Source organism: Podarcis filfolensis (assembly GCF_964270895.1).
Source record: "Podarcis filfolensis genome assembly, chromosome: 16".
NCBI classification, from domain to species: Eukaryota; Metazoa; Chordata; class Lepidosauria; order Squamata; family Lacertidae; genus Podarcis; species Podarcis filfolensis.
This window is the reverse complement of record NC_139620.1, coordinates 23,956,868-23,974,897: the sequence shown is the minus strand read 5'-3', so window position 1 is coordinate 23,974,897 and position 18,030 is coordinate 23,956,868. Positions and strand designations below refer to the sequence as shown.

General features: G+C 49.2%; 1 protein-coding gene across 1 annotated transcript; it reads right to left on the bottom strand.

The window, feature by feature from the left end:
• Window positions 1–321: 321 nt before the first annotated feature.
• Window positions 322–2,166, bottom strand: LOC310751573 (apelin receptor-like). Its single transcript, XM_083590861.1, has one exon. It carries the CDS (start codon window positions 2,038–2,040, stop codon window positions 811–813), a length of 1,230 nt encoding a protein of 409 aa, XP_083446987.1. The 5' UTR covers window positions 2,041–2,166; the 3' UTR covers window positions 322–810.
• Window positions 2,167–18,030: the final 15,864 nt, after the last annotated feature.

The window sequence follows — 18,030 nt, the reverse complement described above, 5'->3', positions numbered from 1 at the left end:
TAGTAGTATTTTGAAGTCTCTCTGTAATCAAAGGGACACATAGCAGGCGATGGATTAAACTACGTACGCTTGAAAATTCGGGTTTTCGTTTGAAAAATCCCCTAAGGCGCAAAGCTATTTGGATTGAAATATTTCCTTTTCACTTAGTCTGAAATGGGTTCGGGTTGCTGCTGTGTGTATGTTTTAATGACCTTCCACCAGCACCTTTCTCTTTCGGTCCGACAAACTCTCGCTCACTCATTCCTTGTCAAGCGCAGCTCAGTCACTCTCGGTCACTACGCGCAAGTTTTTAGGCAAGAAGGAGAAAAAAAGAACCAGTTTGGTTTTTTTCCTGAGGAAACAACAACAAAAAGTATTTATTGATTACAAAGGTCAGAAGCGGAGTCACCCGCCAGAGGGACCTGCCCAATCCGGGGGGATTCTTGGGTCTTGGCGGTGATGCAGAAGTGTCCGACCTACTCGGATAGCACCAAAGCGCCAGTGTCCGGCATAGAAGAAGCGGGGGGCGGGGGGGGGGGAGAGAGAAAGAGAAAGAGACGGGGAAGGGGTGACATGGCAGTGTCCTGAATCGCCCCAGCCCATCGGGCGAGAAAGACGCGATGCCCAAGTGCTATCGCTGGAGAAGGGCGCCTCGCCGTCGGAAGTCCCAGGTTGCGCGCAGGCGCCTCTTCCAAAAGCGCGCTTCTCGCTTTGCTGCCTGCCGGCTCGTGGAGCTGAAAGCCGCCCTTGCCGCCGCCATCAGACGGGACTGGAGAGCTCGGAGTAGCCGTCTGAGCGGCTGCCTCTCTCTCCTCCTCCTCGCCTCTTTCTTCACACCTTGGTGCCCAAGGAGGGCAGCTCAGACTTCTGGGTCTGCCCACTGAGAGTGGAGGAGACGGAGCCGGCCTGGGCGCGCAGGGCCCGGCGCAGGCCGAGCAGGAGGAGACACTGGGCGCGGAAGCGGCTGTCGAAGAAGGCGTAGAGGAAAGGGTTGAGGCAGCTGTTGATGTAAGCCAGGCAGGTGGCGTAGGGGTGCAGGCGAGGGATGAGTTCGAGCCAGGAGCAGGGCAGGTGCAGCACCCCCACCCAGTAGAGCACGTAGAGGTTCTTGAGCAGGTGGAAAGGGAACCAGCAGGCGGCGAAGACGGCCACCAGGGTGACGATGATGCGCAGCAGGCGGCGGCGCTGGCGGCCCTCCTCCTTGCGCACGTGCTGCTGGAAGTGGCGGCTGACGGTGGCGCCAATGCAGCAGTAGCAGAGCGTCATGAGCAGCAGCGGCAGCACGAAGCCCAGCGCCGTCGTGGAAAGGCTCAGCGCCGCCATCCAGTATTCTTTTTCCCGCGGGCTGGACGCCACGCTGCTGAAATCCATGTCGCACTCGACGGCGGCCTCAGCAGCCATAGCTGCAGCAGCGGCATCGGCATCCGCAGCAGAGGCGTTGCCCTCGGTCTGGTGGGGTGGAAGGCGCGTACGCGTGTTGCGCAGCAAGAGCGCGGGCAGCGCTAAGAGCCCGGCCAGCAGCCAGACGGCGACCAGCGAGAGCAGCGTGGAGGTGCGCGGGCGCGCCGAGGCGGGCCGCCCGACGGAGCGGGGCAGGGCGTGCACGATGGCCAGGTAGCGCTCGAAGCTGAGGCAGCCCAGGCAGAAGGCGGACGCGAACATGTTGAGCAGCACCAGGTAGCTGCTCAGCTTGCACAGCGCCGAGCCGAAGGGCCAGTGGAAGCGCAGCGCCGTGTAGGCGGCCCAGAGGGGCAGCGTCACCACGAAAGCCAGGTCGGCGAGCGCCAGGTTGCCGATGTACGTGTCCGCCGAGCGCCGCTTCGCCGGCGGACCGCGCCACACGGTGAAGATCACCAGGCCGTTCCCCGACAGGCCCAGGACGAAGACCAGCATGTAGAGGACGGGCAGCAGTGAGAAGGAGACCTCCCAGTCCGTCTCGGCCTCTTCCCAGGCGCACTGCAGCTCCAGGAAGCTGTCGTTCCAGGCCCCCGACGGCTCCTCCTCATACTCGTACTGGTCCCCCGCCAGCGGGTAGTCGAGAGGCTGCTGGTGGCGCTCCATGGCGCAGGCAGCCCACCGACCGGACAGCAGGCGCGAAGGGTCTCGTCTTCCGACGGCTGACACCAGCGGCTTTCTTCTCCGACAGCTGTCCTCTGGCTAGGGGAAGCTATTAAAGAGCGGCGGGGTGGGCGGGCATAGGAGGAGGAGGAGGGGGGGTGGCTTGAGGAGACACCGCCCTCTCGCTGCGCGCCCGCCGGGACAGAGCCAGCCCCTCTCGTCGGGGTTTGAGCGAGTAGTGGGTAGACGGAGCCAGTCTGGGATTTTGCGATAAGTTTTTGCTTGCCTGCTTCGCCGGGGACAGCCAGCACATCAGCCCCAGGGAAAGGATTTGCTGGGAGGGACGGCAGCCGTCCATCAGAGCCTCTTCTCCCAGGTGACAGGTCCTTTATGGGGGGAAATGCCCCTATCCATCTTGCCTCTCTTACCGTCGCAGCAAGCTGCCTTACAGTGAGTCAGGCAGGTTGGTCTATCCAGTATTTTGTAAGCCGTGACTGGCACTGGGTTTCAGGTGAGGAGTCTTCCCGGCCCTACCTGGGGATGCCCAGGACTGAGCCCCGGAACTGTTTCTATGCAAGGCAGGTGTTCTGACCCTGAGCTACAGCTTCCCCTAAAAATGAAGCAAGATCCCACAGTCACCATAGGATTAAAGGCTGGTTTAAATAAGAACCTAGGAAACTGCCTTCGAACAAGTCAAACTGCTGGTCCATCTAGCTCAGTATTGTTGGCACTGACTGGCAGCAGCTATCCAACAGGGAGTCTCTCTCCCAGCGCTACTTAGAGATCTGGGGGATAAGGCAGCAGCCCCTCCAATGTTCCTATGGCAATTTATGGGACAAACCTCCCTTTCCAGCTGCTTTGAAATAGGTGCGTACTCTTGGACACAGTTCACATTCATTTTAGCAAGGAAGCCTTCCTGGATCCTGACGCTTGTCCATTAGTGAAGGGGGGGGTCTGATTGGGGAGGTTTCTACGCTGGGCAACAAAGTGTGCATCTGGGCGCTGAACTGCCTCGTTGGCATTGCTGCCCCTCCCCCTTCCCCAAAGAAAGAAGACGATTCAGCGTCGGAATAAGAGAAGCTGCTGTTTCGTTTTCCCTGGCCTTCATGTGGGAATATTCCAGACCGGATGCTTTGCCAGGGGAGCGCAATGGGTGCTCAGAGGCTCCTGCTTCCCACGAGAAAAAACCACCAGAGATTGCAAACCCTTCTCTTTCTCTTTCACTTGCAAAAAAGTAGCAGTACGAATGCTTTTCATCAGCATCATAAGGATGTGCTCACAGTGATGCACAGCTGCGGGCTTCAGAATTGTGTGCAGGCACATGGGCACACCAGAGGGGAGTATTGGGGGTTCTCCTCCCCAATGCCCATTGCTATGCTCATCACCCCAGATGGATAGGGTGACAGGGAGGGAGGGGGGTGTCTTTGCAATCCTATCCAGATGTTGCTCTCTCTCTTGACAGAGAGTCAGGAGCTTCCCAAACTCAGATTATGGATAGCGGTACATGCACAATAAGGCTCTGTTTGCACCATTCCAGTTTGTATTTTGAGCTACATGGGAATACAGGAAGCTGTTTATACTGAGTGGGACAACTGGTCCATCTAGTTATGTACTGTCTACACTGACTGGCAGCAGCTCTCCAGGGTTTCAGGCAGGGGACATTCCCAATTTATACTCCCCCCCCCACTCTCATGGGTTCCCAAGCAGCAAACAGATACACAATTTAAAAACAAAGTTGGGGAAAAGAATCTAAAATGGATGTAAACATTCTAAAAAAAGATTAAAATTAAAAGCAATTGCCGTTAAAAGCATCCTTCTAGCCAATGATCTCGAGGTATTCTTCAGCTACCAAATGCACTTGGATAAACAGGAATGTTTTCAAATTCCTCCTGAGAATGGAGGCAGGCACATCTCACTAGGCAGGGCGTCTGATCAGTTTACAAGTGCAAAACCCATTCTAAAAATTAAAATGCTCAATGAAACAACCGCATGATAAAAGGATAGCAATTAAACCAGTTACAACAGCAATTAAAATTGTTGTTGTTACAGTTTATTTATGTACTGCTTTCGGGCCAAAAAGCCCCCAAAGCAGTGAATAGCATATGAAAACATCAACAAATACCACCCCCCCAAAAAAAAATTTACTAAAGAAAATGAAATGGTACAAAATACCACCAATCTTTCCTTGGGTACTGGGGGCAGAGGAAAGGAATGGCCAGGGAGGGGGGGTCACTGCCCTCTTTTCCCCTCTGGGGTCTTCATGAGCTGAGAGAAATCCCAACTTCTTTTCCCGGTATTTTTCCAAGGCTTGCCAAGTTGAATTCCCCCGAAAGGATGAGGCTGATAAAATGGGTGATTGCTGAAGTCATAATAGGAGATATTCTTTCTGCTTTCTAGCCTCTGCCATCCTGGGGCTGCACAGTACACCCCGTGTAATTCAGCCAGGGTGTGGGCAGATTTCAGGTTTATGGGATTTACTTTATTGTTATTTTCTACTTGGACACCCAAGATCCACCACCAACTGCAGCCTGGTGCAAAAATCAGAATGGAAGAATTATAACGTACCGTCAGAATGAAAGAATTCTGAGCACAGGGGTTTATTTTGAATTCTGGAATTTGGACAGAGAGAACACAACCCTTCCACAGAAAACCACACTAAACTTCTGCCAATCCATCACAGAAGAAAGAGACAGTCCGTAGTCTACTCACTACTTTATTAAGACTGTACAAGCATAACTGCTCTCCTGAGCAGCATAACACAAGAGTCTCCGACTCGACTCAATCTTCGACTCAGAAGCGAAAGTAACGCTCTGGTTACATGAGAACTGGCAGAGACTTCCTGTCTCACGCTCAGAATTCAGCAGTTCTCAACCTGTGGGTCCCCAGATGTTGTTGGACTACAACTCCCATCGTCCCTGAGCTCTGGCCTTGCTAGCTAGCAGTGATGGGAGTTGTAGTTCAAGAACATCTGGGGACCCACAGGTTGAGAAAGGCTGCTGCAGATGGATCAGCCCAAAGGGGCCTATCTGCATCCTGTTCTTACAGTGGCCAACCAGATGCCCACAAGCAGGACCTGAGCACAAGGACCACTCTCCCCAACTGTGGCTTCCAGCAACTGGCATTCAGAGGCCTACAGGCTCACAACAGTGGAGAGAGAAGATAGCCATGTTAAAGGTAAAGGGACCCCTGACCATTACGGTAGGTCCAGTCGTGATCGATTCTGGGGTTGCGGCGCTCATCTTGCTTTGTTGGCCGAAGGAGCTGGCGTACAGCTTCCAGGTCATGTGGCCAGCATGACTAAACCGCTTCTGGCGAACCAGAGCAGTGCACGGAAACGCCGTTTACCTTCCCGCTGGAGCGGTACCTATTTATCTACTTGCACTTTGACGTGCTTTTGAATTGCTAGGTTGGCAGGAGCAGGGACCGAGCAACGGGAGCTCACCCCGTCGCGGGGATTCGAACCGCCGACCTTCTGATCGGCAAGTCCTAGGCTCTGTGGTTTAACCCACAACACCACATGTTAGCTGGTACCTATTGCTACCTGCCTCCTTCCCCCAGTGGCACAATGGGTCAGTGCACTTGGCTGTTAACTAGAAGGTTGGCGGTTTGAGCCCACCTGGGACAGCTGCGGGCAGAATTCCTGCATTTCAAGGGGTTGGACTAGATGACCCTGGGGATTCCTTCCAGCTTTATGATTCTGTGAAGTTGTCTAATCCATAGGCTACCCTAAGCTTTCTGCAATGCAGCAACATAATGTAGGCGGGGGGGGGAGGTGGTAATTATTTTGCAGCTGCTATCATTAAGAGTCTCTTCCTTTAAATTCCTAGGAGTTTTTCTCAGTGAAGACCTTACTTGGAAAATAATACAACCCAGGTGGTTAAGAAAGCCCAACAGAGACTCCATCTCCTCAGAGTATTGCAAAGAATGATGTCAATTAACATTTGATGATCTCCTTCTACCGGTCAAGAATAGAAAGTGTCCTTTCATACTGCATCACGGTGTGATACGCTAGTTTGACATCAACTGATAGGAAGTGCCTACAGAGGATGGTGAATACAGCACAAGATATTATGGGCTGTCTGTGAACCAACAGGATAAAGAACAGCTTCTATCCGTGGGCTGTTAGGCTGCTGAATGAAAAGATAACAACTGGGCAACTGACTTTCGGGTTTGGTGGGTGTGCGAGGGGAGTTAAGACTAAGAGAGCTGAGTGGGGGGTGCTCTTGTAATCTCACTGTATACAAGTTGTACAAGTGACAATAAAGTATTTCAAAATAAAGTATTTCAATTAAACAGCTGCTCAACCCTAACTTTCTCCCTGATGTGCCGGTTATTCTGACAGTGCTGAATGCTGGAGGCCCATTTATTGTCCCGGCCTTGTTTTTCCTGTCTGTAAAATGGGAATAACCACGAGTTTCCAGAGCGGGTTTTGGTGAGTTCAACTGTTGAAGGCAAAGACTTTGCATTTTATTTTTGTACGAAGGAGCAAGCAATCATGGGGGGGGGGGGAAACACCACACCTACCTAACTTGGAGACAGACAGTCAGGTTGTGTAACCACAGCAGTGATCCAGAGGAAGAATACCGTAACCGCTGGGAGGACTGCAGAGAGAAGAAAATGCCATGGTGCATCTGCCCCAGCTGCAACAAAACATGTCTTTCCTGTATTGGTCTCTACAGCCACAACAGGCATTGTAACCTTCCAATAGCTTGACTTCACCCCAAAAGCACACTCATCCATTGTCTCCCGACATGTTACAGCCATGAGACACATTTATACTTCCAGATGTCATCAGTCAATATGGTGGGGAGTGGGGCACTTATGTCCTTGTGTCCTATCAGCTTAATGCTCCTTGCACCCCCTGCTTTATAACAGGGCTAGGGGTCCAGATCAGGCCTGGGAGCCAGGTCATTTTCTCACCTGCCTGCTGTAGGCCAAATCTGATTACCTGACATCTCAGGTAATTGTGGCCCCTTATCACCTGTGCAGCTTGAGGGCTTCTTGGGCCTGATTAGGGATACAGGCTGGTTCTTCCCCCTGATGAAAAATTGAATGAATCTATTTTATGATACGTGAGTCAGGAAGCTGTTTTGAGGCCTGATCCAGGCTTGAATTGTAGGATGTGAACTGAACAAATGGATGCTATCCTGCCAGGATTCCATATGGGCGTTCCAGTGAAGTCTGGTCCATTCTTGCTGTTGCCTTGAGGTTGCCATAGGAACAAACTAGGCTGCCGTGGTCCACCCAGTTCAATACTGTCTGTATTGTCTTGCTGCAGGGGTGTATAGGGTGTTAGGGAAGGGGTAGAACCTCTAGTGGGGGGCATATTGTGCTCCTTCTGGGGCAATTTGTCCATTTTTTGGTCCTCGCCTTACACTCAGCTCTCACCTGTGGTTCCCAGAAGCTGTCAGCATGTGACGGTGGCCACACCCTGGGAATGGCTTTGATTGGCTGGCTAAACCAGGTGAGGGTAACTGATGGGTCTCAAAACCTTGGTGAGTTGGTGTGGCGTTTGACCATTCTTTGGGGATACATTTGTATTGGGGGAGAGAAAGGGTTAATAGGTTGACCAAAAAGAAAGCCCGGAGGTGGAGCCTACCTGATTTTGAGGCTCAGCCCAGAGGTTTTGACAGTTAGTTCAGTTGGTTCTCTTTGGGGGAGGGGGGAGATAGAGGAGTCAGAGTGAGTTAGAGACAGGGACAAGACTGAGAGGGAATAGAGGGACAGTGTTTGGAATACACTCATACCTCGTGTTGCGTTTGCTTCAGGTTGAGCGTTTTCAGGTTGCGTCCCGCGGCGACCCAGAAGTACCGGAAAGGGTTACTTCCGGGATTCACCGCTCGCACATGCGCAGATGCTCAAAATGATGTCACACACATGCGCAGAAGCAGCAAATTGTGACCCTCACATACGCAGACGTGGGTTGCATTCTGCTCAGGTTGCGAACAGGGCTCTGGAACGGATCCCGTTCACAACCAGACGTACCACTGTATATTTTAAAACTTGTTTGTGTTTGAAATAAACTTTAATCTTCATTGTGAACTTTACCTAAGACTCAGTACTTCACTGGGGAGCCCTGGGTTCCCCCCCACAAAATTGGTGGCAGCGGAAGAATAAAGTACAGTGGTACCTCGGGTTACATACGCTTCAGGTTACACACTCCACTAAGCCAGAAATAGTGCTTCAGGGTAAGAACTTTGCTTCAGGATAAGAACAGAAATCGGGCTCTGGTGGCACGGCGGCAGCAGGAGGCCCCATTAGCTAAAGTGGTGCTTCAGGTTAAGAACAGTTTCAGGTTAAGTACGGACCTCTGGAACAAATTAAGTACTTAACCCGAGGTACCACTGTAGTGGTGTACAAGTCAATAGTCTGGGAAACGACCAGGGGCTCTTTTTGAACGCCACAGTTGGCAACTTCCCCTGTGTGCAAAGTCATGCTCTGGCGGATGAGACCAATAGTGGGCCCAGTGATCAAGAAGATCATTTCTGCATGTGCTGAAGTGAAGGTAAGTGAAGGGCAGATAAGATTCGTCAGCGTGGGAAGGTAGCCCATCCAGTGGCGTAGCGTCGGTTGTCAGCACCCGGGGCAAGGCAAGTAATTTGCGCCCCCTAACCCGTGGATTTGCGCCCCCTAACCCATGGATTTGCCCTAACCCCAGATGTTGCGCCCGGTGCGGCCCGCCCCCCCTGCACCCCCCACGCTACGCCACTGAGCCCATCTAGGAGAAGGAAAACTCTGATCCTAAAACTCCACTGCCTTGTGGGATATCTTCAGGAGAAGAAAAAGCTAAGGACTAAACCCTACACAAATCCAGAGTGGAGTCCCAAAGTTGAGTGACGCCTTGTACACCTACCTCCTGCAGCCAAGCTGGTACCAAACCTATTGCTCTGCTTTCCTTTGGACCACATCAGCCAGGCCGAGAGGGGGGTCCTGTCATCTGGGCAGCCCAGGACCTCCCTACACGCTGCCCAGGCTTGCGCCCCGGGGAGGTCACCTTGGTGCTGCTAATGCAGCGGTTTGACTTCACCCCCAGAAGTGCACTCCATTGTCTCTTGAGATGGATGCCAACAATGTTCTCCAGGATTGCAGGCAAGACTCATTCTCCTGCCTGGAGACGCTGCCGTGAATTGAACCTGAGACCTTCTGCATGCAAAGCAGGGGCTGTGCCACTCAACTGCGCACACAGAGACACTATAGGGAGCTGCCTTTTCATTCATTCATTCATTCATTCATTCAGGCTTTATTGGCATGGTAATTTAGACAATAAGATCATAAAGGAGAAAGAAAGAAAAATCTATAAAACACTGGTAGTATCAAACTGGTAGTAACCACCATTAAATAAAATTAAGAAATTTTAAATTTGACTTTAAAAATCTCGGCTAAATATCCCGAAACAATCTCAGTAGTTTAAGAAGCTGCCTTCTACTGGCTGTACCTTTCCTTTCTTTCTTTTTGTGCTGTTTATTTTTATTAAAGATTTTCTTGATTTACAAAAGTGTTTGCAATGTCTCTCTCTCCTATTTTTTCCTCCCATGTAACTTTTTTACAAATCAGTTTCATTTGTTGAGACATTAGGAAGAAAAGGGGGAAAGAGGTGGAGTGGGAGGGGGGAGATGGGGTGGGGTGGGGTCGGGTGCCGATGTTTCTATTTTACTTACTATATGTGGGGTTTGGTGTCAGCGTTTCTTGTGCAGGTTCTTTGTTGTTCACTTGTGCTCCTTTGGTGGTGTGAGAGGTTGGGGTTGGCCTAGGGAGTGGTTGTTCATTTGTGGGTGGCTGTGGTGGTCTTTGTTTTCATGTGTGAGTGGGGTGGGTGGGTGTTTTGGATCAGGTTAGCCAGATTGATTTGTATGCTGTTGGTGGATTATTGTCATTGTCTTGTTGGGCTGTGTATGTGATAAAGAGCAGCCATACCAGGGTGAAGGTGTCTTCTTCTATTTGTCCCCGTGTCAGTTTCAGTTTATTGGTTAATTTTTCTAGTAGGGCTGTTTCCCATACTCTTTGGTACCATTGTTGTTGTTTAGTCATTTAGTTGTGTCTGACTCTTCGTGACCCCATGGACCAGAGCACGCCAGGCACTCCTGTCTTCCACTGCCTCCTGCAGTTTGGTCAAACTCATGCTGGTAGCTTTGAGAACACTGTCCAACCATATCGTCCTCTGTCTTCCCCTTCTCCTTGTGCCCTCAATCTATCCCAACATCAGGGTCTTTTCCAGGGAGTCTTCTCTTCTCATAAGGTGGCCAAAGTATCGGAGCCTCAGCTTCAGGATCTGTCCTTCCAGTGAGCACTCAGGGCTGATTTCCTTAAGAATGGATAGGTTTGATCTTCTTGCAGTCCATGGGACTCTCAAGAGTCTCCTCCAGCACCATAATTCAAAAGCATCAATTCTTCAGCGATCAGCCTTCTTTATGGTCCAGCTCTCACTTCCATACATCACTACTTGGAAAACCATAGATTTAACTATACGGACCTTTGTTGGCAAGGTACCATTGGTCCATGCTTACTCCTGACAGGTCTCTCCAGTGTGGCTGTACCTTTTCTTTCTCTAGCTGGAGATGCTGCTGGGGCTTGAACCCGGGGCCTCCTGCATGCAGAGCAGATGCTCTGCCAATGAGCTACTGCCCTTCCCAAACTCTGGGGACTTTTCACAGCCAGATTTGTAACCCTCCCATTTATTCCTGCTCCTTGCACTGCAGCCGAACTTGCATGTGATCCAGCTTCTCTCTAAGGAGGAAAAAAGGCTTAGGTTTTCTCCCTTCTGCAGATCAAACTGCAATCCATGTCCCAAGAAAATGCAAACACACACTCTTGGCAGGCCAGAGATGCTTCAGCCTTGCATTTGACCGGGGCAGCGTAACCTGGCACAAAACAGAGGAGGCTGTATTGTTCTTGTTGATAAACAGTGGGTCGCCCGTTGGATCTGAGACCAGGGAAGGTGGGCAGCCCCGGGGTCTCCTCCGAGACAATTCCTGGAAGGGCTGGCTTGTTTAAAGAAGATAAACAGACGGGCTTTCTGCCACTGAGGCCATCCCACTGAGGTCGTGAGTTCCTCGGATGTTGGGGAGAGCCATTAGAGACAAGGAAAGATGCTGCTTTCACTGCCCAGGACTGGCCTCACACCATCTGAGAGTTCAAGCAAAACAAGAACCCCAGGGGGTTCATCCTGCTTCTCATCCAAAATCCTTCCTTTGGAGCTGAGCCAGGAATGGGGAATATTTTTTGAGCAACCTTCCAGTGGTGGGCAGGGTTGAGGCCAAAGGGGGCAGAGCAGCGAGTGTAAATTTCACCTGTGTGTGGCAGGCTGGTTTTTACACAACGTAGGCAGTGCGGGTGGCGCTGTGGTATAAACCACTGAGCCTCTTGGGCTTGCCAATTGGAAGGTTGGCAGTTTGAATCCCTGCGATGATGAAATGAGCTCCTGTTGCTCTGTCCCTGCTCCTGCCAACCTAGCAGTTCGAAAGCATGCCAGTGAAAGTAGATAAATAGATACCGCTGCTGCGGAAAGGTAAATGGCATTTCCGTGCACTCTGGTTTCCGCCACTGTTATGTACTGAGTTGAAGAGGATTCAGAATGCAGCAGTCTGATTGGCCCTAGAACAATAGGATTCAGAATGCAGCAGTCTGATTGGTCCTAGAACAATAGGATCCAGAATGCATCAGTCTGATTGGTCTACAGGAGCCACCCAATCCAGCTCCAGGTGGAACTGAATCCGCAACCTGATTGGCCTACAGGAGAATCCCGGAATTAACCAATCACATGGGGCCCATTGTGTAAATAATGTATATAAAGCAGACATTCTGGGGGAACTTCCATTCCTCCTCACCACTATGAGCTGAATAAAGAGCATGGAATCCACTCTTGACTCTGAGTATATTTCAGTCACGGTGTTCTGTTGTGTCAGAAGCGGTTTAGTCCTGCTGCCCACATGACCCAGAAAGCTGTCTGTGGACAAACACCGGCTCCCTCGTTCTGAAAGAGAGATGAGCGCTGCAACCCCATAGTCGCCTTTGACTGGACTTAGCCATCCAGGGCTCCTTTACCTTTTTACTTTTACCTCTACACAATGTCACCCACACCAATCTCCAGCCTCCATCCAGACAAGCAGGAATCATGATCAGAGTTCAAAGACTTTCCCCAGCAAGCAAAAACACTCAGGAGGCACAGCAGGACCAGTGAGGGACATGGCCTGGGCAAAGTTCTGAGGACCAGAGAGAAAAGATTCAAGGGCCATATTTTGCCCGAAGTTCTGCCCCTGAACTGTGACATACAGGATATGTCTTATTCCTTCTTGGTAGAATCACTGTAAACACCTTTGATACCATTATGATACACACACACCCATTCCACCCATTTTTGTGATGTTTTTTGTGACATTTCCGGATCACTTCCAGGTTTGGCGCAGTCATGCACGTATTGAACATGCGTAAATCAGGAGGTTGGCTTTATATGGAAATTTTACTGATGTTTTCACTTTCCCTGTAATGTCCCCACCCCAGGAAAATGTACCAGTTTGTACATTTGTACAAATATGGACTGTAGATCTGAATTCCTCTCATTTTTTTCTAACTACGGTATTTAAGAAGCAGTCATGAAACCTTTTGTGCTCAAGACATACAGAGAAACAAGGCTGGCTCTTGGTCGAAGCTGCCCCCCTCACAGCAAAGGATCTTGCCTGTCCCACAATGAGACGATGCCACTCTCACTTCCACGACTCTTCCTCTGCCCTCTCTTCTGCTTTGATACGGTGGAATTTTAGGGATCATGACAGCTCCATGGCTCGGGTTTCTGGGCCTGCTGAATACCTTACAGCCCTGGGCAACTGTCCTACAGCGCTGAATACTGGCAGCCCATCTATTCCTCCAGCCTTGGCTTTCCTGTCTGTACAATGGGAATAACTAAAAGTTTCCAGAGGGGGCAGCTGTGTCCCCCAAGGCAACACCTTTATATTTATTAAACTAGTAACACTGGTCCATTTACCAGCTTTGCTGATAACCTGGTCCCTGCGCATCTTCGGTTGCTTGGGCCAGGCTTACTCTGCAAAGGGAATCTAGGTGGATGCTGAAATCACCCCTCCTGGAGTCCAGAGCACAGCCTTCTCCAGCTCATTCTTGAGATTCCCTTAGGTTCGTCTGACTCCTGCATTCGGATGTGTGGGTGTTTGTGTTTGCATGCACACACTAACATTCATTTTGCAAAGCAGGAGAACCGTTTGGTGGGCAGTGGAATGCAAATCCTACTTGATTTTTCCATGACCTTTTAAATTGCTCAGAAGCAGTACTGCCTTCTATTAAAGGTTCTCTTCCATTGTGAAGAGAGATGCTGTGCACCAACACAGAAATAATTCAGGACTTGGTACAGGAATCTATTTTGGCAGGACAAATTGTGGAGGAGAAGGAGAAAGCATCTAAAGTAATACAAGCGGGATCCTTAGTCTTACAGAACAAATTGAGGACTACAAGTTGAGGCCTTTTATGATTGAATCTAGAAAAAGTCAGATTTTGAGGATTGGATCCCGGCTCGGATTGAAGAAGGAAAGTTGGAAAGATCCCTCTATGCAGGGATTAACTGACTTCTGGGACATGGACTTGGGTCTGGAGGAGATTGAAGTTTTGGGGGCCTTTGGATTTGGAGGAATCTTGAAACATGTCCTGAAATACTCTATGGATCTTAGCTTCAACTATGGAAATTTGGCTGACCTGTCCAGAAGGAATAAAAGTATTGTTAGGTTGGAGTTTTCCTGAGATTTGCTCTTTAGCATTAAAGAATATGAAGAAAACCTGCAGAAGGGACCTGGAAAAGAGTTAAGAGCCTCGGACATAAGATCTCCAGGTTGATGGACTATATGGAATTGACGGAAAGGACTGGCAGAATCCGAATCCAGGGAGAGGAGATGGTGGAAGAAGATTGGAAAATTTAAAGTTTATATATAGAAATATTGTAAAATTAATGAGTGATAGAAAAATGGTGGAATGATATTTTATGGCCTTAGCAGAAATGTTATAAGGAGTTAAGCATATATAAGTACTTTAGTTTTAATGGAAAATAAGGTTAAAAAATATGTTATTTATAATATGAACAAAATAGAGAAAGATGGAAAGGATTTGCTGAAACAATTAACAGAAGTGGAATACAAAAAGGGAGGTGAGAGGAGGTCGAGGAAACAAGGGAATGAAAGATAGAGTATGGAAAAGATGTGATGTATGTTTTTAAATTTTTTTATATTTAGGGTTAGGGTTAGGTAGTGGGTTTTGTTTAGTTTAGTTTAATGGGTTTAGTTTAATGGGTTTAGGTTGTGTTTTGTATTGTCTATATATTGTATTGTATTGTATTGTCTTTTTTCTCTTTTGTCTTCTTTTCTTCTCTTTTCCTTTTTTGTAATCCTTAAAAGCAATAAATATTATTTTTTTTAAAAAAGAGAGATGCTGGAAGCTTCTGAACGTTCTGTGATGCCTCTCAGTTGACCCCTTTGACCATGGGAGAGCAAGCAAATACCTCAAGGTAGCATCAGTTCCCCAGAAGTCTCTCCCACTCCCAACTGCAAAAATTAAAATTAGAATAGACCCTTTGCTTTTTCGGGTAGGTTTGAAACTGTCCCAGGCTGTGCCCTTTCCACCATCCCATTCAAGCAGGTGGGTTCTGCTAGGAAACACCAGGCAGCTGAACAATGGAAGATTCATGATGGACAAAAGTAAGGGCAGCACACAGATAAAAGATGGAATCTGCTCTCAGTAGAAATAATGATAGCTGGCTACCAGATATATTTTGGTACCTGAGGCAAACCGAAACCATATAACACCGGTCCTGAAAGACCTACATTGGCTTTCAGTACGTTTCCGAGCACAATTCAAAGTGTTGGTGCTGACCTTTAAAGCCCTAAAAGGCCTCAGCCCAGTATACCTGAAGGAGCATTTCCACCCCCATCGTTCACTGAGGTCCAGCTCCAAGGGCCTTCTGGCGGTTCCCTGCCTGCGAGAAGCGAGGTTACAGGGAACAGGGGGCCTTCTCGATAGTAGTGCCCTCCCTGTGGAACTCCCTCTGTCAGATCTCAAGGAAATAAACAACTATCTGACTTTTAGAAAAAATCTGCAGGCAGTCCTGTTTAGGCAAGTTTTTAATGTTTGATGTTTTATTGTGCTTTTAATTCTGTTGGGAGCCGCCCAGAGTGGCTGGGGAAACCCAGCCGGATGGGCAGGGTATAAATAATAATAATAATAATAATAATAATAATAATAATAATAATAATAATTCATTGTTGTTGTTTGTTGTTAACCACAAAATGGCACTCACCAAGGAAGAAGGGGTGAATGAAGATCTATATCGAGAACAAGGGGGCAATCAAATCAAATCAATGAAGTGTCCATTGTGGCAGGAAAAGAGCCTGCTCTGAATCGTGCCTAGTAGGCGCAGAGCCCAGGAGACGACAGAGGGCAGCCCCTGCCATTTCCTCCCTGGGGCTGGGAGGAGACCAGCAGCACCTCCTGTTCACCAGGATCCAACCTCCAAGGAGCACATCACAGCAGGAGCGGGCGATGCATTTGTTGGAAGCCAGATCTGCTGCCCCTAGGGATCCTGCAGCCCAAGGAAGTCATCTCACCTTGCCTCATGAGTGGGCTGGCCCTGTCTTAAAGCTGGTAGAGGATTGGACAAATTCATGGAGGATGAACCTATCAGTAGCTCCCAACCATGATGGCTATCTTCACTTTCAGAGGCCTGCGCACACCAATATCAGAGGACCCCAAATGGGGAAAGCTGCTGTTCTGCGCAGGTCCTGCTTGTGGGCTTTCTGAGGCAACTGGTTGGCCACCGGGAGAACAGGTTGCTGGACTAAATGGGTCTTTGGCCTGATCCAGCAGGGTCTTTGTATATTCAATAGCCATAAAAGGACACATTGTTAGCAATTAATTAAAGCCTGGAGGTACCAGTCCGTTCCCACACCCTACCGTTTCCCTTACAATAGGGCTGGAAGGAAGGCATTTGGCAACATGACTGCTGGACCTGATGAGCTTTTTGTGAGGATACATATCGCTGTGTTGACTGACACATTTGCTGCTGGTGCTCCCAGAAGCATCATGATGGGCTGTGGTTCCTTCCCTAAGAAATAGCAGTTGGAAGCATGTGTGTGTGTGTGTGTGTGTGTGTGTGTGTGTGTGTGTGTACGCACACTCACCCACTTCACTTTTTAACTTCCAGGATATTTATTTGTTTTATTATTTTTTTGTTTGGTTTATATCCTGTTCTTCCTCCCAAAGGATACCAGGGTGGAAAACACATCACACACTTTTCAGTACATTTCCCCCTCACTTACCTAACTGTAAAAAGGGGTTGTTTTAAAGTAGATTTGTTGTGCTAGGGAGACAGAGTGCTTTAACCCACTTTAATTGCCTCAACCTCAATTTCTAGCACCTGCTTGACTCCTTCCTGCCAAATATCATCTGCCTGGAAGGGACGTCAGGCTGTGCTTTTCTTCCAAGGTTGCAGCACACAGTATCCTGGCCATTGTAACAAGATAGGATAGTCATTTTCAAATATCTGCAGGTCTGTCGCATGGAAGATGGAACAAGCTTTTTTTCTGGTTGGGAAGGACCGAAACCAATGGATTCAAATGACAAGAAAGGAGATTCTGACCAAACCTTAGGAAGAACTTTCTGATGGTAAGCGCTGTCTCCCTCAGAAGATGGTGGATTCTTTTTCACTGAAGGTTTTAAAGTAGAGGCTGGATGGCCATCTGTCAGTGATTCTGCATTGCAGGGGGTTGGACTAGATGACACTGGGTCCGTTCCAACTCTATGGTTCTGTGATTTTATAGAATACAGATACTGGATGGAGGATGGATGGCGGCTAACAGATTGAGGTTGAATCCTGACAAGGCAGAAGTACTGTTTTGGGGGGACAGGGGGCAGGCGGGTGTGGAGGACTCCCTGGTCCTGAATGGGGTAACTGTGCCCCTGAAGGACCAGGTGCGCAGCCTGGGAGTCATTTTGGACTCACAGCTGTCCATGGAGGCACAGGTAAATTCTGTGTCCAGGGCGGCTGTCTACCAGCTCCACCTGGTACGCAGGCTAAAACCCTACCTGCCCGTGGACTGTCTCACCAGAGTGGTGCATGCTCTAGTTATCTCCCGCTTGGACTACTGCAATGCACTCTACGTGGGGCTACCTTTGAAGGTGACCCGGAAACTGCAATTAATCCAGAATGTGGCAGCTAGACTGGTGATTGGGACTGGCCGCCGGGACCACATAACACCGGTCCTGAGAGATCTTCATTGGCTCCCAGTACATTTCCGAGCACAATTCAAAGTGTTGGTGCTGACCTTTAAAGCCCTAAATGGCCTCGGTCCAGTATACCTGAAGGAGCGTCTCCACCCCCATCGTTCAGCCCAGACACTGAGATCCAGCGCCAAGGGCCTTCTGGCGGTTCCCTCATTGCAAGAAGTGAGGTTACAAGGAACCAGACAGGGCCTTCTCGATAGTGGCGCCCACCCTGTGGAACACCCTCCCTTCAGATGTGAAGGAAATAAGCAGCTATCCTATCTTTAAAAGACATCTGAAGGCAGCCCTGGTCAGGGAAGTTTTTAATATTTAATGCTGTACTGTTTTTAACATTTGATTGGGAGCCGCCCAGAGTGGCTGGGGAATAAATAATAAATTATTATTATTACATTATTATTATACTTGGTAGATGAGATCATTGTGATGTTCTATTTGACATAATTCCACAAAGGGTCTCCATTTAAGTCTAAGACAGGGGAAGGGCCTCAATCTGGTTCCCCTGAACGCCTTAGCTTTCGACCACCTTAAGGATGGCCTGCTTAAACATCTTTCCCCATTGACTGCCATCTCCTTCATTTTCTTTGAAGGACCCTCCTTTTCTAAGGAGTCACCTGCCCTCCAGCAGGTAGCAATCAGAATGATAGCAATCTCCATCACTATCCAGGTGTGAAACCTTTCCTGCCCTCTTCCCCCTGGGCATTTTTGTTTTGTTTTCGAAGCATA